Here is a 25,788-nt window from a genome sequence, read left to right as displayed (position 1 = left end):
CTGGCTGTATCTATGAATAACATCTGATTAGTCAGTATTCCTCAGGTCATCACCTGGCTGTATCTATGAATAACAGCTGATTGGTCAGTATTCCTCAGGTCATCACCTGGCTGTATCCATGAATAACAGCTGATTGGTCAGTATTCCTCAGGTCATCACCTGGCTGTATCTATGAATAACATCTGATTAGTCAGTATTCCTCAGGTCATCACCTGGCTGTATCTATGAATAACAGCTGATTGGTCAGTATTCCTCAGGTCATCACCTGGCTGTATCCATGAATAACAGCTGATTGGTCAGTATTCCTCAGGTCATCACCTGGCTGTATCTATGAATAACAGCTGGTTAGTCAGTATTCCTCAAGTCATCACCTGGCTGGGTCTTGGGTCTTCACTCGGGAACAAAACATACCTAGGCCTAAGTCAATATCCCCTAAATAAGCATGTTTTAATAAGTCATCTTAAAGTTACTTGATTGAGCAACATAATCAATTTTAGACATTTTGGGATGATTTGGACATGGGAATTTAACACATGCTGATTGGTGGATATTGACTGCATTGGTAGCCTAACTGTGTTATCCTATGTGTAACCCTAAACCTATAACACTGTGTAACCCTAATCCTGTAACACTGTGTGTAACCTTAATCCTATAATACTGTGTGTAACCCTAATCCTGTAACACTGTGTGTAACCTTAATCCTGTAACACTGTGTGGAACCCTAATCCTATAATACTGTGTGTAACCCTAATCCTGTAACACTGGGTGTAACCCTAATCCTACACCACTGTGTGTAACCCTAATCCTACAACACTATGTGTAACCCTAAACCTATAACACTGTGGAACCCTAATCCTACAACACTATGTGTAACCCTAATCCTACAACACTATGTGTAACCCTAATCCTACAACACTATGTGTAACCCTAATCCTACAACACTATGTGTAACCCTAAACCTATAACACTGTGTGTAACCCTAATCCTACAACACTATGTGTAACCCTAAACCTATAACACTGTGGAACCCTAATCCTATAACACTGTGTGTAACCCTAATCCTACAACACTGTGTGTAACCCTAATCCTATAACACTGTGTAACCCTAATCCTATAACACTGTGTAACCCTAATCCTATAACACTGTGGAACCCTGAGCCTATAATGGGGAGGCAGATAGCTTAGTTGTTAGAGCGTTGAACCTGTAACCGAAAGGTTGCTAGATCGAATCCCCGAGCTGACAAGGTAAAAATCTGTTGTTCTGCCCCTGAACAAGGCAGTTAACCAACTGTTCCTAGGCCGTCATTGAAAATAAGAATTTGTGTAACATTAACTCTAATCATATAACACTGTGTTATATGAACCTGCTTACTTTACACGTGTGATATTAAAAAGATCACGTTTTGACCACGTGCTTTAAGACCCAATCGGCGCTCCATAGCATTAAGCATTATCTGACCCTGAACTGATCATGTGGTTCTGTTTTTCTACCAGTGTTAAAGCATGGCCCTCATTCAACTGTCTGCACTAGTAATCTGCATCATCTCAATCAGTTCAGTAGCAGACCTTGAGTCCTCAGAGTTCTCATGTGGTGATGTCACAATATTTATTTTATTTTCTGGAGGGAAAACTATTTTCCTTCAACTTTTTTTACTGAAACTATTTAAGTTGGGTGGGCATGAGTTGGGGTGGGCATTCTATGTTTTTGTTCTATGTTATCTATTTCTATGTGTTTGGCCGGGTGTGGTTCTCAATCAGAGGCAGCTGTCTATCGTTGTCTCTGATTGAGAACCATACTTAGGTAGCCTTTTCCCACCTGTGTTTTGTGGGTAGTTGTTTTCTGTTTTGTGTCTGCACCAGACAGGACTGTTTCGTTTGTTCGGTTTTGTTATTTTTTGTTCTAGTGTTCAGTGTTATTAAAAGTCATGAACACGTACCACGCTGCACCTTGGTCCTCTCCTTCTTCCTCAGACGAACCTCGTTACAAACTGATACCATCCCTTTTTCCACTCACTTTTTGTAGGGAAAACTATTTTACACAGAGGGAATTACAGTGGAGGCAGTAGAAGGAATTACAGTGGAGGCTGTAGAGGGAATTACAGTGGAGGCTGTAGAGGGAATTACACTGGAGGCAGTAGAGGGAATTACACTGGAGGCAGTAGAGGGAATTACAGTGGAGGCAGTAGAGGGAACTACAGTGGAGGCAGTAGAGGGAATTACAGTGGAGGCAGTAGGAAATAGATGCAGGATTCAATGAGAGTCCATAGTTAACAGTGCTGTAATTCTACAAGTTGTTTGGCTTCATTACTAGATATCTATAGACTATAAACACTGAGTGTACAAAACATTAATGACACCTGCTCTTTCCATGACATAGACTAACCAGGTCAATCCAGGTGAAAGCTATGATCCCTTATTGATATCACTTGTTATATCCACTTCAATCAGTGTAGATGAAGGGGAGGAGACAGGTGTAGGCTTGAGACAATTGAGACATGGATTATGTATGTGTGCCATTCAGAGGGTGAATGGGCAAGACAAAATATTTAAGTGCCTTTGAACAGGGTATGGTTGCAGATGCGAGGTGTACCGGTTTGTGTCAAGTTATTTATGCTAAACAGTTTCCCGTGTGTATCAAGAATGATCCACTATCCAAAGGACATCCAGCCAACTTGACACAACTGTGGGAAGCATTGGAGTCAACAGGGGCCAGCTTCCCTGTGGAATGCTTTCAGCACCATGCCCAGACGAATTGAGGCTGGGGGGGCAACTCAATATTAGGAAGGTGTCCTTAATGTTTTGTACACTGTATATCAGTCAATGTTCTGACTTTGATTCGTGTCTCTGCTTTGCCTGTTCCTGTTTAATGCTAGTTAAATAAAGGTTACATTTATTTTTAAAATGTAACGCTTTAGAACAAGCCATTACACCAGTGAGATGTTTCAAGAGGCTGAGAGAGGGAAGTAGTAAAACAAGGTGAATGCTGTGCACAATGAGAGTCTGTAACATTACCATCTGTCATTGTTTTGACTGGTTGGGTGGTTGATTTACAGTTAGTCTAAGGACTATCTAATGGACACATTCTAATGGTTTACACACTTTAGAGGAAGTATAAACCAACCTCAACAATATAAAATTAATGTATGTTGAATGACGGTTCTTAAATAACTAAATTCCATATTTTATTCAGTTTCTTTGTGTCTATTCCTGTAAACCACTCCCCCCACCCACCAGTGGAAACATCACAGCACCCCCACCGCTGAACTACTTCCCGTGGCTATGGTCTCTAACTCTGAAAGCGTCTTTTCACTCCTTTCATTTCTGCTGTCTCTGATATGACGGCTCAGGACCCATCAGCTCTACAAAGTCCTATGTCGCCACCTAGAGGAATAAATTAGTAATTACAACTGTAACAGGAACGTCAAAAACCTGATAAGAATACTGTATAATGTTTTCTGAGCTACGTTTGTATTTTCACTGATTTTAATAACCACGAGCTGAAGACACATTCCCACATCATTAAATAATTTTAATGGACAATAAATATTTTATTAATAGAGTTTGCGGCGTATGCCGATGCCAAGATGTATCAGATATGTAGTGTTATTTACAGATGTTTTTAATACATTTGACCCTATCAATATTTTGACACCACAAACATTTCAAATATTAGAACTACATATTCTGCCTTTATAAAAAAAAACAGGTCTAGGTTTTCTAAGCGGGAGTTGTTTGTCGAAGTTCTTTCCTGTTAGAAACTGAAAGTAAATTCGACAACTTTTCTTCTTTCTGTGGCTCCACCAAGGTTGTTCGACTTGCAAGACAGCAGGATAAATGGTAGGTTCATGTTTTTATTATGAAAGTCAGGTGTAAGATTCTTTGGTAGTAAATTATTATTTAACTCAACGAAATTTGCTTTTAATAAAGACCCGATTTTTCATCTTCTTTCTATTAAATGGCAAGTAAAAAATCTAGGACCCCACTAGGCCAACTAGCATAATGGCGGAGTGCGCACAAGGAAGACCACGACAAGTGTTCTCTTTTACACAGCTACCTTACGCTGAGATTTAAGCTATTTAGCAGATATATTCATTTATTTATCCTAAAATAAGACATACTTATGTAGAAAGAAACAATATACAATCGTTTAATATGTGAAATCTGGAAAATCGAGTATGCTTTAATAATGTCAGGTTGTTATACCCATTTCGGCTATAATTCGCTGCACACTTTTGAGGAAGGACGCACTGTACCCTAATGAACGGTGAGTCTAGTATGTTGGTATGTGTTGCTTACAGCATACATTTGTTGTAAACAGTACATTTCTAAATATTATATAGTACGATTAGTAGTACCCATTATGTCGTTTTAGTAAGTAGTAGGCAATATGGATTTCGGACGAGGCCTACGACTTCCTGTCGAAGCCGCTTCCCGTCAAACCTGACAAAATAGATGCGTAAAAAGCGTTGGGGACATAGAGATAGATAGAGGACTCAATTTTGTATCTGTCCTATTTTTAGCTAACCCTTTTCCTAACCGTAACCTAATTATTATAACCTGCTATGTTAATTCTCCTAACCTGCTACGAAAAGTCAAATCTGATGGTAATTTGACAAAAGCTGGATCGTTTCTAGCAACGCCATTCAAATCAAGTATAAAATAAAATGTTCTTGGTCACATACACATATTTAGCAGATGTTATTGCGGGGTGTAGCGAAATGCTTGTGTTCCTAGCTCCAACAGTGCAGTAATATCTAACAATATACAACAATACACACAAATTCCATGGGTGAACAGGGAGTTCAGGAGGGGTCTGAGCGTGCCCCCTGTGTTGAGGATCAGTGTGGTGGAGGTATTGTTGCCTACCTTCACCACCTGGGATGCGGCCAGTCAGGAAATCCAGTACCCAGGTGCACAGGGTAGGATTCAGACCCAGGGCCCCAAGCATTATGATGAGCTTGGAGGGTACTATGGTGTTGAAGGCTGAGCTGTAGTCAATTAACAGCATTCTTATATACAGTGCATTCGGAAAGTATTCAGATCCCTTGACTTTTCCCACATTTTGTTACGTTACAGCCTTATTCTACAAATGATTAAATACATTTTTGTCCTCATCAATCTACAAACAATACCCCACAATGACAAAGTGAAAACAGTTTATTTTTGGAATATCTGCTTGATGTAGGCTGCAATGAATACATTTACATAAGTATTCAGACCCTTTGCTATGAGATTCGAAATTGAGCTCAGGTGCATCCTGTTTCCATTGGTCATCCTTGAGGTGTTTCTACAACTTGATTGGAGTCCACCTGTGGCAAATTCAATTGATTGGACCTGATTCGGAAAGGCACACGCCTGTCTATATACAGTGTATTCGGAAAGTATTCAGACCACTTCACTTTTTCCTAATTTTGTTACGTTCCAGCCTTATTCTAAAATTGATTAAATAGTTGTTTCCCCCTCATCAATCTACACACAATACCCCACATTGACGAAGCAAAAACAGGTTTTTCGATTTTTTGTTGTTGAATTTATTACAAATAAAAAATGAAATATTACATTTTCATAAGTATTCAGACCCTTTACTCAGTACTTTGTTGAAGCACCTTTGGCAGTAATTACAGCACTTAGTCTTCTTCTTGGGTATGACGCTACAAGCTTGGCACACCTGTATTTGGGGAGTTTCTCCCACTCTTCTCTTCAGATCCTCTCAAGCTTTGTCAGGTCGGATGGGGAGCGGATGGTCTAGAGTTCTTGAAGGCAATCTCCATATTGACGTAGTCAGTTGGCTGATCCCTCCTGATGATCCGATTGGACATGACTCCAACAGGGTCAACAGGAGGGATCAGCCAATGAAGTTGTTCCCACCCAGTTGACTACATTAAAATGGTGGAAGCCCTCAATGGTGCTGCCCATGCTAATGCATCCTTTTGGCTTCTAGAGGCCTCTATCAAATCAAATCTTATTAGTCACATGCGCCGAATAGAACAGGTGTAGACCTTACAGTGAAATGCTTACTTACAAGCCCCTAACCAACAATGCAGTTTAAAAAATATAAGAATAAGAAATAAAAGTAACAAGTAAATAAAGAGCAGCATTAAAATAACAATAACAAGACTATATAAAGGGGGTACCGGTACAGAGTCAATGTGCGGGGGCACCGGTTAGTTGAGGTAATTGAGGTAATATGTACATGTAGGTAGAGTTATTAAAGTGACTATGCATAGATAACAGAGAGTAGCAGCGGTGTAAAAGAGGAGGGGCAATGAAAATAGTCTGGGTAGCCATTTGATTAGATGTTCCGGAGTCTTATGGCTTGGGGTTAGAAGCTGTTCAGAAGCTTCTTGGACCGGGACTGTTTGCTTATGGCGGAATACAGCTCATTGAGTGCGGTCTTAGTGCCAGCATTGGTCTGTGGTGGTATGTAGACAGCTACGAAAAATACAAGATGGAAACTCTCTAGGTAGATAGAGTGGTCTACATCTTTAATGAGATATTCTACCTCAGGTGAGCAAAACCTAGAGACGTCCTTACATATCGTGCAACAGCTGTTTACAAATATGCATAGTCCGCCACCCCTTGTCTTACCAGACGCAGCTGTTCTATCCTGCCGATACAGCGTATAACCAGCCAGCTGTATGTTGATAATGTCGTCGTTTTGCCACGACTCCGTGAAGCATAAGATATTACAGTTTTTAATGTCCCATTGATAGTTGAATCTTCCTCTTAGGTAATCAATTTTATTTTCCAATGATTGCACGTTAGCTAGTAGAACGGAAGGCAGAATGGGTTTATTCGATTGTCTATGAATTCTCAGAAGGCAGCCCGGCCTCCGCCCTTTTTTTCTCCGTCTTCTCTTCACGCAAATTAATGGGATTTGGGCCTGTTCCCGGGAAAGCATTATGTCGTTCACGTCGGGCTCGTCAGACTCAAAGGGGGAAAAAAGCTTCTGCCAGTTCGTGTTGAGTAATCGCTGTTCTGATGTCCAGAAGTTATTTTCGGTCATAAGAGACGGTATCAGCAACATTATGTACAAATTACAAACAACGCAAAAAAAAAACATATTTGGTTAGGAGGTACATACTACCTCAAATGGCCCGACCAACCAGTGCTCCCGCACATTGGCTAACTGGGCTATCTGCATTGTGTCCCACCACCCACCAACCCCTCTTTTACGCTACTGCTACTCTCTGTTCATCATATATGCATAGTCACTTTAACCATATCTACATGTACATACTACCTCAATAAGCCTGACTAACCGTATCTGTATATAGCCTCGCTACTGTTATTTTCAAATGTCTTTTTACTTTTGTTTTATTTCTTTACTTACGTACACACACACACACCTTTTTTTCGCACTATTGGTTAGAGCCTGTAAGTAAGCATTTCACTGTAAGGTCTACACCTGTTGTATTCGGTGCACGTGACAAATAAACTTTGATTTGACTTGATTTGATTAACCGGTACTCTCTCACGGGAAACCTTCACTCTTGCGCAGACATTTAGAAACGAAACATGACAATTTGAAAAATAAGCCACGGGAGTTTTTTGATCTAAGATAAAGATGACTTTCGAGTAGTAAGACATGTATAAAAGCAACAGATAACATTAATTAGAAGTGTCAAGAAGCGTCTTATATGGTGAGCTACTGAGTGGCTAGGACAGGCAAGCGCCATACTATTGTGGAGGTCTTAATTCTTCCTGCTGCCGCGGATATGGCTGGGACAATGCTGGGGGAAAAGGCCAAAAAAACTATACAGACAATGACTTCATCAAACAACACTGTTTCACGACGCATCAGTGACATGGCAGGAGATGTTTTGAAACAATTACTGCTTCGCATACAAGCCAGTGAATTCTATGCGTTACAGCTGGATGAGTCAACAGACGTGGCGGGCCTGGCACAGCTCCTGGTATGTCTGTTACATTGATGAGGGTCAATTAAGGAAGACATCCTCTTCTGCAAACCACTGGAAACCAGGACAACATGAGAGGATATTTTTAAAGTACTGGACAGCTTTGTGACATCAAATGGACTTTGGTGATCAAGATGTGTTGGTATCTGTACTGATGGCGCAAAAGCCATGCCAGGGAGACATAGTGGAGTGGTAATGCACATGCAAGCGGTTGCTCCCAACGCCACTTGGGTACACTGCAGCATCCACCGAGAGGCTCTTGCTGCCAAGGGAATGCCTGTCAGCTTGAAAGACGTTTTGGACACTACAGTGAAAATTGTTACATTTGTTAAAGCAACGCCCCTGAACTGATGTCTTAAGATGTTGCTTCAATATATCCACATAATTTTCCATCCTCATGAAGCCATCTATTTTGTGAAGTGCACCAGTCCCTCCTGCAGCAAAGCACCCCCACAACATGATGCTGCCAACCCCGTGCTTCACGGTTGGCATGGTGTTCTTTTGCTTACAAGCCTCCCCCTTTTTCCTCCAAACATAACGATGGTCATTATGGCAAAACAGTTCTATTTTTGTTTCATCAGACCAGAGGACATTTCTCCAAAAAGTACGATCTTTGTCCCCATGTGCAGTTGCAAACCGTAGTCTGGCTTTTTTATGGCGGTTTTGGAGCATTGGCCTCTTCCTTGCTGAGCGGCCTTTCAGGTTATGTCGATATAGAACTCGTTTTACTGTGGATATAGATACTTTTGTACCTGTTTCCTCCAGCATCTTCACAAGGTCCTTTGCTGTTGTTCTGGGATGGATTTGCACTTTTCTCACCAAAGTACGTTCATCTCTAGGAGACAGAATGCGTCTTCTTCCTGAGTGGTGTGACGGCTGCGTGGTCCCATGGTGTTTATACTTGAGCACTATTGTTTGTACAGATGAACGTGGTACCTTTAGGCGTTTGGAAATTGCTCCCAAGGATGAACCAGACTTGTGGAGGTCTACAATTTTTTTTCTGAGGTCTTGGCTGATTTCTTTTGATTTTCCCATGATGTCAAGCAAAGAGGCATTGAGTTTGGAGGTAGGCTGTGAAATACATCCACAGGTACACCTCCAATTGAGTCAAATGATGTCGGTGAGCTATCAGAAGCTTCTAAAGCCATGACATAATTTTCTGGAATTTTCCAAGCTGTTAAAGGCACAGTCAACTTTGTTTATGTAAACTTCTGACCCACTGGAATTGTGATACAGTGAAATAATCTGTCTGTAAACAATTGTTGGAAAAATTGCTGTCCTAACCGATTTGCCAAAACTATAGGTTGTTAAAACTTCTTTGGGGTAGGGGGCAGTATTTTCACTTCCGGATGAAAAGCCTGCCCAGAGTAAACTGCCTGCTACTCAGGCCCAGATGCTTGGCTATGCATATAATTAGTAGATTTGGATAGAAAACACTCTGAAGTTTCTAAAACTGTTTGAATGATGTCTGTGAGTATAACAGCACTCTTATGGCAGGCGAAAACCTGAGAAAAATCCAACCAGAAAGTGGGAAATCTGAGGTTTGTAGTTTTTCAAGTAATTGCCTATCGAATATACAGTGTCTATGGGGTCAGATTGCACTCCCTACAGCTTCCACTAGATGTCAACAGTCTTTAGAACGTTGTTTCAGGCTTCTACTGTGAAGGGGGAGCGAATAAGAGCTGTTTGAACCAGGTGTCTGGTTGAAAACCTTTAGTTTTGTCACTCCGTTCCCTTTCATTTCTAAAGACAAAGGAATTGTCCGGTTGGAATATTATTGAAGATTTATGATAAAAACATTCTAAAGATTGATTATATACAGTGGGGAGAACAAGTATTTGATACACTGCCGATTTTGCTGGTTTTCCTACTTACAAAGCATGTAGAGGTCTGTAATTTTTATCATAGGTACACTTCAACTGTGAGAGACGGAATCTTTTTTTTTTTAATCCAGAAAATCACATTGTATGATTTTTAAGTAATGAATTTGCATTTTATTGCAAGTGCCATCTGATGAAGATCATCAAAGGTTAGTGATTAATTTTATTACTATTTCTGCTTTTTGTGACTCTGGCTGGAAAATGGCTGTATGTTTTTGTGACTAGGTGCTGACCTAACATAATCGCATGGTATGCTTTCACCGTAAAGCCTTTTTGAAATCGGACACTGTGGTTGGATTAAGGAGAAGTGTATCTTTAAAATGGTGTATAATACTTGTATGTTTGAGGAATTTCAATTATGAGATGTTGTTCTGTTGTTTAAATTTGGCTCTCTGCACTTTCACCGGATGTTTGTTTGAGACAATGTATTTCTGAACATAACGCGCCAATGTAAACTGAGGTTTTTGGATATAAATATGAACTTTATCGAACAAAACATACATGTATTGTGTAACATGAAGTCCTATGGGTGCCATCTGATGAAGATCATCAAAGGTTAGTGATTAATTTTATTACTATTTCTGCTTTTTGTGACTTTGGCTGGAAAATGGCTGTATGTTTTTGTGACTAGGTGCTGACCTAACATAATCGCATGGTATGCTTTCACCGTAAAGCCTTTTTGAAATCGGACACTGTGTTTGGATTAAGGAGAAGTGTATCTTTAAAATGGTGTATAATACTTGTATGTTTGAGGAATTTCAATTATGAGATGTTGTTCTGTTGTTTAAATTTGGCGCCCTGCACTTTCACTGGATGTTGGTCAGGTGGGACGTTAGCGTCCCACGTACCCTAGAGAGGTTTAACAAGAAATTTGTGGAGTGGTTGAAAAACGAGTTTTAATGTCTCCAACCTAAGTGTATATAAACTTCCGACTTCAACTGTATATATTTTTTTACATAATGATATTATTCATAAACACTTTTTCTGCCTTTTGCATTTTTCACAATTGCATTCTGTAGCAAATGCTTTACAGAATGCCATTATAACGTCAATTTAAATCCCCAGCACAGCAGGCCAACAGTAGGCCTACTCTGCTTTTGTATTTAAACGTTTTAATATAATGCTATTTACTCTTCTTATTTACAGATTGATATGGGACCAGACCAGTCCTCTTCAGGATGCTGAGGCCTCCTCTCTGAGAGTTATAATGAGTTATCATCAGACTGATATGGGACCAGACCAGCCCTCTTCAGGATTGTGAGACCTCCTCTCTTGAGAGTTATAATGAGTTATCATCAGGGGGCTGAGGGTGGAGCCATCCCTAAAGAAAGACGTAAGGATGGGTCACCAAACAAGGATCTTGATAAGACCATGGACCCTGATATGAAGAGGTGTGTGTGTGTGTGTGTGTGTGTGTGTGTGTGTGTGTGTGTGTGTGTGTGTGTGTGTGTGTGTGTGTGTGTGTGTGTGTGTGCGCATAAGTGCTCGTTGAAGACTTAGATCTGTATCCTTTTTTATAAGTAATGTATTTTTAGAAGGATACAGAGTTACTGCACGGTACATTTAACAGAAAATATAAAATATTTGGTTAGTGTAAATGACTGAGGACAAACCAAGGGCCAAAGTTAGTTCACTTCTGTAATGCTGCATTTGATTTGATTTGTCTTGTATTATTAGCAGTGTCCATCCAGATAGAGCCGAGTCGGTTTCCTCTGGTTGTTTATCAATGAAGAGTGGTGAATCTATGGATCCCCCTCTTCATTTCAAAGAGGGGGCCACTTCACAAAGAAAAGGGTGAGTTTCTACATGTTACCACGTAATAGAACAGTGATGTTATACATGTAGTTGTCTAGAAGAGAAGCTTCAGTTCACATTACTGCTATTCACATATTTCACATATTTAGAACCATCTCTATAATTAAGTGATAATGCCAGAGAAGTCGGTGTTTGGAGGATATGTTTGCATGGGTGTTGTTAGGCCCGAACAGCAGCTTCGAGGGCATTATCACTGTTATACAACGGGTTACCAACATATTCAAATAATGATTTACATATTTTAATTAAAAACTTTATTTTGATTAATTTATTCATACTATTTAATTCTTCCACAAGATATAGTCCCGACACAAATCAAGGGTTGCTACCCAAGCCGGCTGTTTTTTTATTTGTATTTTTTTACCCTTTATTTAACTAGGCAAGTCAGTTAAGAACAAATTCTTATTTTTAATGACGGCCTAGGAACAGTGGGTTAACTGCCTTGTTCAGGGGCAGAACGACAGATTTTTACCTTGTCAGCTCAGGGATTCATTCTCGCAACCTTCCGGTTACTAGTCCAACGCTCTAACCACTAGGCTACCTGCTTTGTGTAGTGGTTGTTCGTTCTATTGGTTCGGTTGCCAGAGACGTGACCCAGTCGTTCGTTCAAAATGTTTCATTGCCCTACTGGCTGGTAACGCTCTTATCCCTTGCTTTCCAGCTAGCCAACTACGGCTAACGTACAGTCACGTCAAACAGTGCAGCCAGAATAACAACAGTAGCTGCATTTGCATTTGTTTAAACTGTTTTCTAGTGACATTTATTTGGATACACCCATAACAATGAGCTAATGAGAAGCGATTTCGCCTGGCATAGAAAATGTGCTCTCTCGTCAGGACACTGTTGTTCAGAGGAGCTAGCCAACAGCTGGAAAGACTAAACTAGCTGCATTTTGTTTCGTTTTACCTTTTTTCAATTGACATTTCTTTGTATATATCCATAAAAATTATGCCAGCTGATTCATGATTTCTACTGGCTGAGAAACACTGCCTGTCTGTCTCATCCTGACCCCTACATGTTCATTACTATGGGACAGCAGGATATCGAATTTCAATATTGAAACAATGTTGCGAATGTCGGAGACAGACAACAAGGTTTATACAAATGTCCGCTGTTGAAAACGAAATGTTAGTCTAAAAGAAATGTGAGATAATGTCTAGATGCTTTTTATAGTGGAGATCAAGTTCATAACTTCCCTGCCTGGGCTGATGAGACAGTGGATTGGGCTGATGAGACAGTGGATTGGGCTGATGAGACAGTGGATTGGGCTGATGAGACAGTGGATTGGGCTGATGAGACAGTGGATTGTGTTGATGAGACAGTGGATTGGGTTGATGAGACAGTGGATTGGGCTGATGAGACAGTGGATTGGGTTGATGAGACAGTGGATTGGGTTGATGAGACAGTGGATTGGGCTGATGAGACAGTGGATTGGGCTGATGAGACAGTGGATTGGGCTGATGAGACAGTGGATTGTGTTGATGAGACAGTGGATTGGGCTGATGAGACAGTGGATTGGGCTGATGAGACAGTGGATTGGGCTGATGAGACAGTGGATTGGGCTGATGAGACAGTGGATTGGGTTGATGAGACAGTGGATTGGGTTGATGAGACAGTGGATTGGGCTGATGAGACAGTGGATTGTGTTGATGAGACAGTGGATTGGGTTGATGAGACAGTGGATTGGGTTGATGAGACAGTGGATTGGGCTGATGAGACAGTGGATTGGGTTGATGAGACAGTGGATTGTGTTGATGAGACAGTGGATTGGGCTGATGAGACAGTGGATTGGGCTGATGACACAGTGGATTGGGTTGATGAGACAGTGGATTGGGTTGATGAGACAGTGGATTGGGCTGATGAGACAGTGGATTGGGTTGATGAGACAGTGGATTGGGCTGATGAGACAGTGGATTGGGCTGATGAGACAGTGGATTGGGTTGATGACACAGTGGATTGGGTTGATGAGACAGTGGATTGGGTTGATGACACAGTGGATTGGGTTGATGAGACAGTGGATTGGGCTGATGAGACAGTGGATTGGGTTGATGACACAGTGGATTGGGTTGATGAGACAGTGGATTGGGCTGATGAGACAGTGGATTGGGTTGATGACACAGTGGATTGGGTTGATGAGACAGTGGATTGGGCTGATGAGACAGTGGATTGGGTTGATGAGACAGTGGATTGGGTTGATGAGACAGTGGATTGGGTTGATGAGACAGTGGATTGTGTTGATTGGGCTGATGAGACAGTGGATTGGGTTGATGAGACAGTGGATTGGGTTGATGAGACAGTGGATTGGGTTGATGAGACAGTGGATTGTGTTGATGAGACAGTGGATTGGGCTGATGAGACAGTGGATTGGGCTGATGAGACAGTGGATTGGGCTGATGAGACAGTGGATTGGGCTGATGAGACAGTGGATTGGGCTGATGAGACAGTGGATTGGGCTGATGAGACAGTGGATTGGGCTGATGACACAGTGGATTGGGCTGATGAGACAGTGGATTGGGCTGATGAGACAGTGGATTGGGCTGATGAGACAGTGGATTGTGCTGATGAGACAGTGGATTGTGCTGATGAGACAGTGGATTGGGCTGATTGACACAGTGGATTGGGCTGATGAGACAGTGGATTGGGCTGATGACACAGTGGATTGGGTTGATGAGACAGTGGATTGGGCTGATGAGACAGTGGATTGGGTTGATGAGACAGTGGATTGGGTTGATGAGACAGTGGATTGGGTTGATGAGACAGTGGATTGTGTTGATGAGACAGTGGATTGGGCTGATGAGACAGTGGATTGGGTTGATGAGACAGTGGATTGGGTTGATGAGACAGTGGATTGGGTTGATGAGACAGTGGATTGTGTTGATGAGACAGTGGATTGGGCTGATGAGACAGTGGATTGGGCTGATGAGACAGTGGATTGGGCTGATGAGACAGTGGATTGGGCTGATGAGACAGTGGATTGGGCTGATGAGACAGTGGATTGGGCTGATGAGACAGTGGATTGGGCTGATGAGACAGTGGATTGGGCTGATGACACAGTGGATTGGGCTGATGAGATAGTGGATTGGGCTGATGAGACAGTGGATTGGGCTGATGAGACAGTGGATTGTGCTGATGAGACAGTGGATTGGGCTGATGAGACAGTGGATTGGGCTGATGAGACAGTGGATTGTGCTGATGAGACAGTGGATTGGGCTGATTGACACAGTGGATTGGGCTGATGAGACAGTGGATTGGGCTGATGAGACAGTGGATTGGGTTGATGAGACAGTGGATTGGGCTGATTGACACAGTGGATTGGGCTGATGAGACAGTGGATTGGGCTGATGACACAGTGGATTGGGTTGATGAGACAGTGGATTGTGCTGATGAGACAGTGGATTGTGCTGATGAGACAGTGGATTGCTCAGTCAGATGGAACAGAGTAAATAGGCATTTTAACTTCATAGATTTAGCCGGTTTTTAACTTGTAGAATAGAAACTGACTGGAATGCGGTTGTAACCAATCAGCATTCAGGATTAGACCCACCTGTTGTATAATTTAGTAATAACCAACTATAAATCTATATCTTCAGTTATCACATGGTTTACTTTTTCATCTTAATGTTGCAGTGCAGAGTAAACATCAGAGAAAATAATCTGTTCATCAATATATTTGATGAACGGATAAAGGATAAAAATAATTTTATGTCTGTAGAAATGAGTTTAACTAACGTTTTATTACGTTGCATGACTGTCTTGTACTACTAGCAGGGCCCAAACAGAGATGGCAGAGTCTGTTTCATCTGGTTATTTATCAATGAAGAGTGACCAATCCATGGATCACCCTTTTCATTTCAAAGGGTAATATTTTCCATACTCCTTTGAGCCTATGTCGTAATAAAAAAAAACGTTATTATTTGTGACTGAATGTGAGACAAACCTGCACATAATGATATGATGAGTAGGTTACCATGTGTTATATTATCATGATAACAGATAGTTATTGGTAGGTTACCATGTGTTATATTATCATGATAAGAGATAGGCAGGTTACCATGTGTTATATTATCATGATAACAGATAGTTATTGCTAGGTTACCATGTGTTATATTATCATGATAACAGATAGTTATTGCTAGGTTACCATGTGTTATATTATCATGATAACAGATAGTTATTGGTAGGTTACCATGTGTTATATTATCATGATAACATATAGTTATTGCTAGGTTACCATGTGTTATATTATCATGATAACAGATAGTTATTGGTAGGTTACCATGTGTTATATTATCATGATAACAGATAGTTATTGGTAGGTTACCATGTGTTATATTATCATGATAACAGATAGTTATTGGTAGGTTACCATGTGTTATATTATCAAGCTAACAGATAGTTATTGGTAGGTTACCATGTGTTATATTATCATGATAACAGACAGTTATAGGTAGGTTACCATGTGTTATATTATCATGATAAGAGATAGGCAGGTTACCATGTGTTATATTATCATGATAACAGATAGTTATAGGTAGGTTACCATATGTTATATTACCATGATAAGAGATAGGCAGGTTACCATGTGTTATATTATCATGATAACAGATAGTTATAGGTAGGTTACCATGTGTTATATTATCATGATAAGAGATAGGCAGGTTACCATGTGTTATATTATCATGATAACAGATAGTTATAGGTAGGTTACCATGTGTTATATTATCATGATAACAGATAGTTATTGCTAGGTTACCATGTGTTATATTATCATGATAACAGATAGTTATAGGTAGGTTACCATGTGTTATATTATCATGATAAGAGATAGGCAGGTTACCATGTGTTATATTATCATGATAACAGATAGTTATAGGTAGGTTACCATGTGTTATATTATCATGATAACAAATAGTTATAGGTAGGTTACCATGTGTTATATTATCATGATAACAGATAGTTATTGCTAGGTTACCATGTGTTATATTATCATGATAACAGATAGTTATTGGTAGGTTACCATGTGTTATATTATCATGATAACATATAGTTATTGCTAGGTTACCATGTGTTATATTATCATGATAACAGATAGTTATTGGTAGGTTACCATGTGTTATATTATCATGATAACATATAGTTATTGCTAGGTTACCATGTGTTATATTATCATGATAACAGATAGTTATTGCTAGGTTACCATGTGTTATATTATCATGATAACATATAGTTATTGGTAGGTTACCATGTGTTATATTATCATGATAACAGATAGTTATTGCTAGGTTACCATGTGTTATATTATCATGATAACAGATAGTTATTGCTAGGTTACCATGTGTTATATTTTCTTGATAACAGATAGTTATTGGTATGTTACCATGTGTTATATTATCATGATAACATATAGTTATTGCTAGGTTACCATGTGTTATATTATCATGATAACAGATAGTTATTGGTAGGTTACCATGTGTTATATTATCATGATAACATATAGTTATTGCTAGGTTACCATGTGTTATATTATCATGATAACAGATAGTTATTGGTAGGTTACCATGTGTTATATTATCATGATAACAGATAGTTATTGGTAGGTTACCATGTGTTATATTATCATGATAACAGATAGTTATTGGTAGGTTACCATGTGTTATATTATCATGCTAACAGATAGTTATTGGTAGGTTACCATGTGTTATATTATCATGATAACAGACAGTTATAGGTAGGTTACCATGTGTTATATTATCATGATAAGAGATAGGCAGGTTACCATGTGTTATATTATCATGATAACAGATAGTTATAGGTAGGTTACCATATGTTATATTACCATGATAAGAGATGGGCAGGTTACCATGTGTTATATTATCATGATAACAGATAGTTATAGGTAGGTTACCATGTGTTATATTATCATGATAAGAGATAGGCAGGTTACCATGTGTTATATTATCATGATAACAGATAGTTATAGGTAGGTTACCATGTGTTATATTATCATGATAAGAGATAGGCAGGTTACCATGTGTTATATTATCATGATAACAGATAGTTATCGGTAGGTTACCATATGTTATATTATCATGATAACAGACAGTTATAGGTAGGTTACCATGTGTTATATTATCATGATAAGAGATAGGCAGGTTACCATGTGTTATATTATGATAACAGATAGTTATAGGTAGGTTACCATGTGTTATATTATCATGATAACAGATAGTTATAGGTAGGTTACCATGTGTTATATTATCATGATAACAGATAGTTATAGGTAGGTTACCATGTGTTATATTATCATGATAACAGATAGTTATAGGTAGGTTACCATGTGTTATATTATCATGATAACAGATAGTTATAGGTAGGTTACCATATGTTATATTATCATGATAACAGATAGTTATAGGTAGGTTACCATGTGTTATATTATCATGATAAGAGATAGGCAGGTTACCATGTGTTATATTATCATGATAACAGATAGTTATAGGTAGGTTACCATGTGTTATATTATCATGATAAGAGATAGGCAGGTTACCATGTGTTATATTATCATGATAACAGATAGTTATAGGTAGGTTACCATGTGTTATATTATCATGATAAGAGATAGGCAGGTTACCATGTGTTATATTATCATGATAACAGATAGTTATCGGTAGGTTACCATATGTTATATTATCATGATAACAGACAGTTATAGGTAGGTTACCATGTGTTATATTATCATGATAAGAGATAGGCAGGTTACCATGTGTTATATTATGATAACAGATAGTTATAGGTAGGTTACCATGTGTTATATTATCATGATAACAGATAGTTATAGGTAGGTTACCATGTGTTATATTATCATGATAACAGATAGTTATCGGTAGGTTACCATGTGTTATATTATCATGATAACAGACAGTTATAGGTAGGTTACCATGTGTTATATTATCATGATAAGAGATAGGCAGGTTACCATGTGTTATATTATCATGATAACAGATAGTTATCGGTAGGTTACCATATGTTATATTATCATGATAACAGACAGTTATAGGTAGGTTACCATGTGTTATATTATCATGATAAGAGATAGGCAGGTTACCATGTGTTATATTATGATAACAGATAGTTATAGGTAGGTTACCATGTGTTATATTATCATGATAAGAGATAGGCAGGTTACCATGTGTTATATTATGATAACAGATAGTTATAGGTAGGTTACCATGTGTTATATTATCATGATAAGAGATAGGCAGGTTACCATGTGTTATATTATGATAACAGATAGTTATAGGTAGGTTACCATGTGTTATATTATCATGATAACAGATAGATAGGTTACCATGTGTTATATTATCATGATAACAGATAGTTATAGGTAGGTTACCATGTGTTACATTATCATGATAGCGTAGAGTTATAGGTAGGTTACCATGTGTTATATTATCATGATAACAGATAGTTATTGCTAGATTACCATGTGTTATATTAACATGATAACAGATAGTTATAGGTAGGTTACCATGTGTTATATTATCATGATAACAGATAGTTATAGGTAGGTTACCATGTGTTATATTATCATGATAACATATAGTTATTGCTAGGTTACCATGTGTTATATTATCATGATAACAGATAGTTATAGGTAGGTTACCATGTGTTATATTATCATGATAACAGATAGTTATAGGTAGGTTACCATATGTTATATTATCATGATAACAGACAGTTATAGATAGGTTACCATGTGTTATATTATCATGATAACAGATAGTTATTGGTAGGTTACCATGTGTTATATTATCAGGCCATTATGTGTTAAACTGAATGGATCAGGTTCTTTTTATCAATGTATTTGATAAATGTTATTATCTAATTCCCACCAGGACAGGAGAGGTGGTCTGTGATATCTGCTCTGAGGTCCAAGCTGTGAAGTTCTGTCTGACCTGCAGTGTGTCCTACTGTGAGACCCACATCAGACAGCACTATACAATAGCAGCACTGCAGAGACACACACTGGTGGATGTGACTGGAGACCTGGAGGAGAGACTCTGCCAACATGACTACTGTCCTCTGGACGTGTTCTGCAGGACAGACCAGATGCTGATCTGTAGTCAGTGTGCAGAGACAAACCACAAAGGACATGATACCACTCTCCTTAAAATAAAGAAATCTGGAAGACAGGTAGCTACTGGTTTGTTTTCATTCTCTTCATTGCCTGATGTACAGTATTTGTTGGATAAAGAGGGGTTTATATGTCAAGATCAAAACAACATGTTTCATAGAAATGATTGACTCTTCACAGCCTAAGAGTTTTGATGGAGACCAACACACAACGTTGACCTCAGATGATGGTAGGTATATGTGAAAACAGAATACACCCAAACAATATTTTTTTAAATTTAAGAGTATACATTTAGTAAGATATCAATTGTTGTCCCTTAACTACTGGTAATGAATAATACACATTTGTTTGTAATTTTATTTTCAATAAAGTCTGTTTTTCTCTCTCATTATTCCTTCACCAGTGCTGCCCCCTCCTGGTGACTTCCAGGTCCTGTTGCTGACATTAGATTCTGTGTCTCTGAGCTGGAGTTCTCCTCAGGGGCTGACAGGACCACAGACATTCAGAGTGACCTGGGGGTGTGACGGTGAAACAAGCTCAACAAGAGTGAAAGATGTGTATCATCTTAAAATAAGCAGTCTCAAACCTGGTGAAAAGTACCAGTTCAGTGTGGCCACAGAGGGAGAAGATGGCAGACAAAGCAGATGGGTCTCAGCATCTTTATTCACAGGTATTTAAACAAACAAAAAATGATTTAACCTTTATTTAACTAGGCAAGTCAGTTAAGAACAAATTCTTATTTACAATGACGACCTACACCGGCCAAAGCCGGACGACGCTGGACCAATTGTGCGCCGTCCTATGGGACTCCCAATCACGGCCGGTTGTGATACAGCCTGGAATTGAACCAGGATGTCTGGAGTGACATCTCTAGCACTGAGATGCAGTGCCTTAGACCGCTCCGCCATTCGGGAGCCCAGAGTTTGGTTTTAATCATGTTGTACTGACATACTTTGTGTCTTAAGAGAGATATTGTTAAGGATCTTGTTAAAACATGATTTTTGTTCCAGTGGTCCCACCCAGAGACTTAAAGGTAGAACATTTGAAAGATACCTCCTTCATTCTCCACTGGTCCAAGGCTGAAGGAATGGAGAAAGTCCCACAGCGCTTCCTCATAACCTTCTACAACCCAGGAACTGGCCTCCATGCAGAGAATACTAAAGACTGCCACAACACATTCTCAAACCTGCAACCTGGTACTGAGTACACTGTCAGCATCTCAACTGTGCTGAACAATGGAGAACAGAGTGAACCTGTCTTTACAACCATCTGCACTAGTAAGAGATCTACCTCACCTTGTTACAGCTCATCTCTTTACCAGTAACCAGAACAGACATTTTGTTATATTACAAATCAACTTCTGTTGTGACTTCTGTTTTAACTTATTTCTTCCCAAATCAAAAGAAGTTAGACATGTTTATCCCTGGACTTATTCTACTTTTCCTCCTGTAATATATTTCTGGAGTTAAACTGTAGGCCTGACAATAATGTATTTTCCCTTAGTACTTCCTGCTCCAGACCAGCTGACTGTTGACTCAGTGGACACCACATCAGCTGCTGTTAGCTGGAACCAGCCACCAGGATTGGACCAAACCCAACATCATTACCAGATCTCCTACCACTGTCCAGGGACAGAACCACACATCACTACCACATCTTCACACAGCATCACTCTCTCTGACCTGCAAGGTGGTACTCTGTACTCTGTCACTGTCTGCACTGTGCTGGAAAATGGAAAGCAAAGTCAACTGGTATCAACAACCCTCACCACAGGTAAGGAAGTACACTACTAAAGTATTATGTCTGGTTATTAAAATGACTATATATGAATTCCCCAGATGTCAAAATGCAGTTTGGTGTTTAAAATTAATACATGTTTTTATAGTATCTGAATTCTTGCTTGCTTCCCATTTCTGTGAGTCATTATGACAAGGAGTTGATCTGCCTCTGATTGTTTTAACTTTATCAGTAGTACAGAGTAAAACACTTTTTATTGTGGAGAGGATTTATAATCACAGGATTCTTTTCATTTATATTAATTAATGAATATAGCAGAAACTTCATTTTTGTTACATTACAAATCTAAACTCTGTTGTCTGACTTCTGTTTTTAGCTTATTTCTTCCCACATCTAAAGGAATTACAATCTGTCTTTTTCTATTTCACTACTACTCTTCTTCTTGTCTGTAATATATTTCTGGAGTTAAACTGTAACATTAACAATAATGTATTTTCCCTTAGTACTTCCTGCTCCAGACCAGCTGACTGTTGACTCAGTGGACACCACATCAGCTGCTGTTAGCTGGAGCCAGCCACCAGGATTGGACCAAACCCAACATCATTACCAGATCTCCTACCACTGTCCAGGGACAGAACCACACATCACTACCACATCTTCACACAGCATCACTCTCTCTGACCTGCAAGGTGGTACTCAGTACTCTGTCACTGTCTGCACTGTGCTGGAAAATGGAACGAAAAGTCGACTGGTGTCAACAACCCTCACCACAGGTAAGGAATTACCCTACTTAAGTATTATGTCTGGTGTAAATGTGTATTAAACTTGAACTAGTTATCAAAATAACTATGAACTAATCATATTGGATGTATCAGCATGGGATGTAAAGGTCCAGTATCTTCACTGATGAGAAATATATGATGGTGAATTCCCCAGATCTCATCATGCAGTTTGGTGCTGAAATCATTAAACGTTGTTTATAATACAGTGTCTGAATTCAGGCTTTCTTCCATTTCTGTGAGTCATTATGTCAAGGAGTTGATCTGCCTCTGCTTGCTTTAACTTCATCAGTAGTACATTATTAAAACACTATTTATTGTGGAGAGGATTTAGAATCACAGCATTATTTTATTTTATATTAAAAAAATTGGTGTGGCGGCAACAATTTATCAGCGGTGCAGCAACGTTACTAAATGAATACAGAGGAAACCCCTCATTTTTGTTACATTACAAATCCAACTTCTGTTGTGTAACTTCTGTTTTTAGCTTATTTCTTCTCCATAAAGGACTTTGCAATCCGGCCTTTTCTACTTTTCGACTACTGTTCAACTTTTTCCTCCTGTAGTATATTTCTAGAGTTAAACTGTAACACTGACAATAATGTATTTTCCCTTAGTACTTCCTGCTCCAGACCAGCTGACTGTTGACTCAGTGGACATCACATCAGCTGCTGTTAGCTGGAACCAGCCACCAGGATTGGACCAAACCCAACATCATTACCAGATCTCCTACCACTGTCCAGGGACAGAACCACACATTACTACCACATCTTCACACAGCATCACTCTCTCTGACCTGCAATGTGGTACTCAGTACTCTGTCACTGTCTGCACTGAGCTGGAAAATGGAAAGCAAAGTCAACTGGTGTCAACAACCTTCACCACAAGTAAGGAATTACCCTACTATAACCGGTGTCAAGTATTAAAAGTGTAGGCCTTGATTCATAAATAATTCCACTTATTCATAAAGTCATCATTCATTTGTTTATAAGTTTATATTCTACCGACCATAATTTGCATTAAGTTTATATTCTGCTGACTATAAATGTTAGTCGTTGCAGCCAAGAAGCCGTGTTCAACTGAAAAAGCAGCTTATTGTATTGGTTAGCATGCTGGCACAAGCAAGGGAAACTACTAAAATGAGTGTGATGTTTTACGTTTAATCGTTTTCCCTCCACAAAATGAAAGAATGGGACAGCACTAACATAAACTACAATAGAACTCTGAGGACTCAAGGATGCTCGAGTTCTTTCATGGGTGATGTCGTCCTTCTGTTCACTTTGTGGATTGAACATTATTTTACAGAAAAGGGCAGTTTATCAATGTGCTAACAGGAAGAACATAAAGCTTAAAGTGTTAATGTCAAAGGTAACAAGAGTCCTTCTAATCTAACAGAACATAATGTCCGGATTGTGCTGTTGGGGAAGACTAGAGCTGGGAAGAGTGCATCAGGAAACACCATCCTGGGGAGGAAACATTTCCCATCAAAGTTTTCCTCTGTTTCTCCGACAAAAGACTGTAACAAGGTTCAAGGGAAGGTGGATGGGCATAGTGTAACTGTTATTGACACCCCAGGGTTGTTTGATACTACACTGTCCGATGAGGAGGGACTGAGAAGGATCGCTCCGTGCATCTCTCTCTCTGCTCCTGGTCCCCATGTGTTCCTGGTTGTGATCAGGCTGGGAAGATTCACTGAAGAGGAACAGAGAACTGTGGAGATAATTCAGAAATTCATGGGTGATGAAGCATCGAAATACACCATGGTTCTCTTCACAAATGGAGACAATCTTGATGATGAAACAATTGAAGACCTCCTGCTTGAAAATCCAGGTCTGCAAAGTTTAGTTGACCAATGCAAGGGGGGGTATCATGTCTTCAACAACAAAGATAAGAATCGCTCCCAGGTCACTGAGCTGCTTGAGAAGATAAACAAGATGGTGAAGATGAATGGAGGAAGCCACTACACCACTGATATGTTCCAGGAGGCTGAGAGAGCGATTGATGAGGAAAAAGAGAGGGATAAGAAGGAGAGAGAGAATAAAGAGAGAGAGATTAAAAATAAAGTAGTACAAGAATGCTGTGTACAATGAGACTCTGTAACATTACCATCTGTCATTGTTTTGACTGGCTGGTTGGTTGGTTGGCTGGCTGGTTGGTTGATTTACAGTTTGTCTAACAAATGTCTAATTCTAATGGTTTACATGCGTTGTTAGACGAAGCATACACCAGCCTTAACATGTGCATATTAATTGATGACGAATGATGATTCCTATATTTCCTAAATGACTAAATGCCTTAATGGTTCAGTGTCTTGTCGTTTCTATTCATGTACAACCATCTCTTTGATATGGTGATGATGATTTCACTGTGTGCAACATAGTGTTATATCTAGATAACAGAATGGCTGTATTATCCCAGTAACATAGTGTTATATCTAGATAACAGAATGGCTTTATTATCCCAGTAACATAGTGTTATATCTAGATAACAGAATGGCTGTATTATCCTAGTAACATAGTGTTATATCTAGATAACAGAATGGCTGTATTATCCCAGTAACATAGTGTTATATCTAGATAACAGAATGGCTGTATTATCCTAGTAACATAGTGTTATATCTAGATAACAGAATGGCTGTATTATCCCAGTAACATAGTGTTATATCTAGATAACACAGTAACATAGTGTTATATCTAGATAACAGAATGGCTTTATTATCCCAGTAACATAGTGTTATATCTAGATAACAGAATGGCTGTATTATCCTAGTAACATAGTGTTATATCTAGATAACAGAATGGCTGTATTATCCCAGTAACATAGTGTTATATCTAGATAACAGAATGGCTTTATTATCCCAGTAACATAGTGTTATATCTAGATAACAGAATGGCTGTATTATCCCAGTAACATAGTGTTATATCTAGATAACACAGTAACATAGTGTTATATCTAGATAACAGAATGGCTTTATTATCCCAGTAACATAGTGTTATATCTAGATAACAGAATGGCTGTATTATCCTAGTAACATAGTGTTATATCTAGATAACAGAATGGCTGTATTATCCCAGTAACATAGTGTTATATCTAGATAACAGAATGGCTTTATTATCCCAGTAACATAGTGTTATATCTAGATAACAGAATGGCTGTATTATCCCAGTAACATAGTGTTATATCTAGATAACACAGTAACATAGTGTTATATCTAGATAACAGAATGGCTGTATTATCCCAGTAACATAGTGTTATATCTAGATAACACAGTAACATAGTGTTATATCTAGATAACACAGTAACATAGTGTTATATCTAGATAACAGAATGGCTTTATTATCCCAGTAACATAGTGTTATATCTAGATAACAGAATGGCTGTATTATCCCAGTAACATAGTGTTATATCTAGATAACAGAATGGCTGTATTATCCCAGTAACATAGTGTTATATCTAGATAACACAGTAACATAGTGTTATATCTAGATAACAGAATGGCTTTATTATCCCAGTAACATAGTGTT

The 25,788-nt window shown here is 39.0% G+C and overlaps 1 protein-coding gene across 6 annotated transcripts; it reads left to right on the top strand.

Annotated features, from left to right (window-relative positions):
• The first annotated feature begins 3,710 nt into the window (after positions 1–3,710).
• On the top strand, positions 3,711–24,568 carry LOC129847076 (fibronectin-like). 6 transcript variants are annotated; one of them, XM_055914863.1, is made up of 12 exons: positions 3,711–3,837; positions 10,946–11,132; positions 11,480–11,593; positions 15,380–15,472; positions 19,510–19,807; positions 19,929–19,977; positions 20,152–20,418; positions 20,759–21,025; positions 21,252–21,521; positions 21,989–22,258; positions 22,882–23,151; positions 23,660–24,568. In XM_055914863.1, the coding sequence occupies exons 3-12, from the start codon at positions 11,526–11,528 to the stop codon at positions 24,352–24,354; spliced, it is 2,547 nt and encodes an 848-aa protein (XP_055770838.1). In that variant the 5' UTR covers positions 3,711–3,837; positions 10,946–11,132; positions 11,480–11,525; the 3' UTR covers positions 24,355–24,568. The 6 variants fall into 6 exon arrangements, with proteins under 6 accessions (XP_055770838.1, XP_055770837.1, XP_055770836.1 ...); XM_055914862.1 differs by having other exon boundaries at positions 11,477–11,593; XM_055914861.1 differs by having other exon boundaries at positions 10,946–11,190.
• The last annotated feature ends 1,220 nt before the right edge of the window (positions 24,569–25,788 follow it).

This window comes from Salvelinus fontinalis, unplaced genomic scaffold (assembly GCF_029448725.1).
Source record: "Salvelinus fontinalis isolate EN_2023a unplaced genomic scaffold, ASM2944872v1 scaffold_0696, whole genome shotgun sequence".
In the NCBI taxonomy this organism is placed as follows: domain Eukaryota; kingdom Metazoa; phylum Chordata; class Actinopteri; order Salmoniformes; family Salmonidae; genus Salvelinus; species Salvelinus fontinalis.
This window is presented reverse-complemented; position numbering and strand designations above follow the sequence as displayed.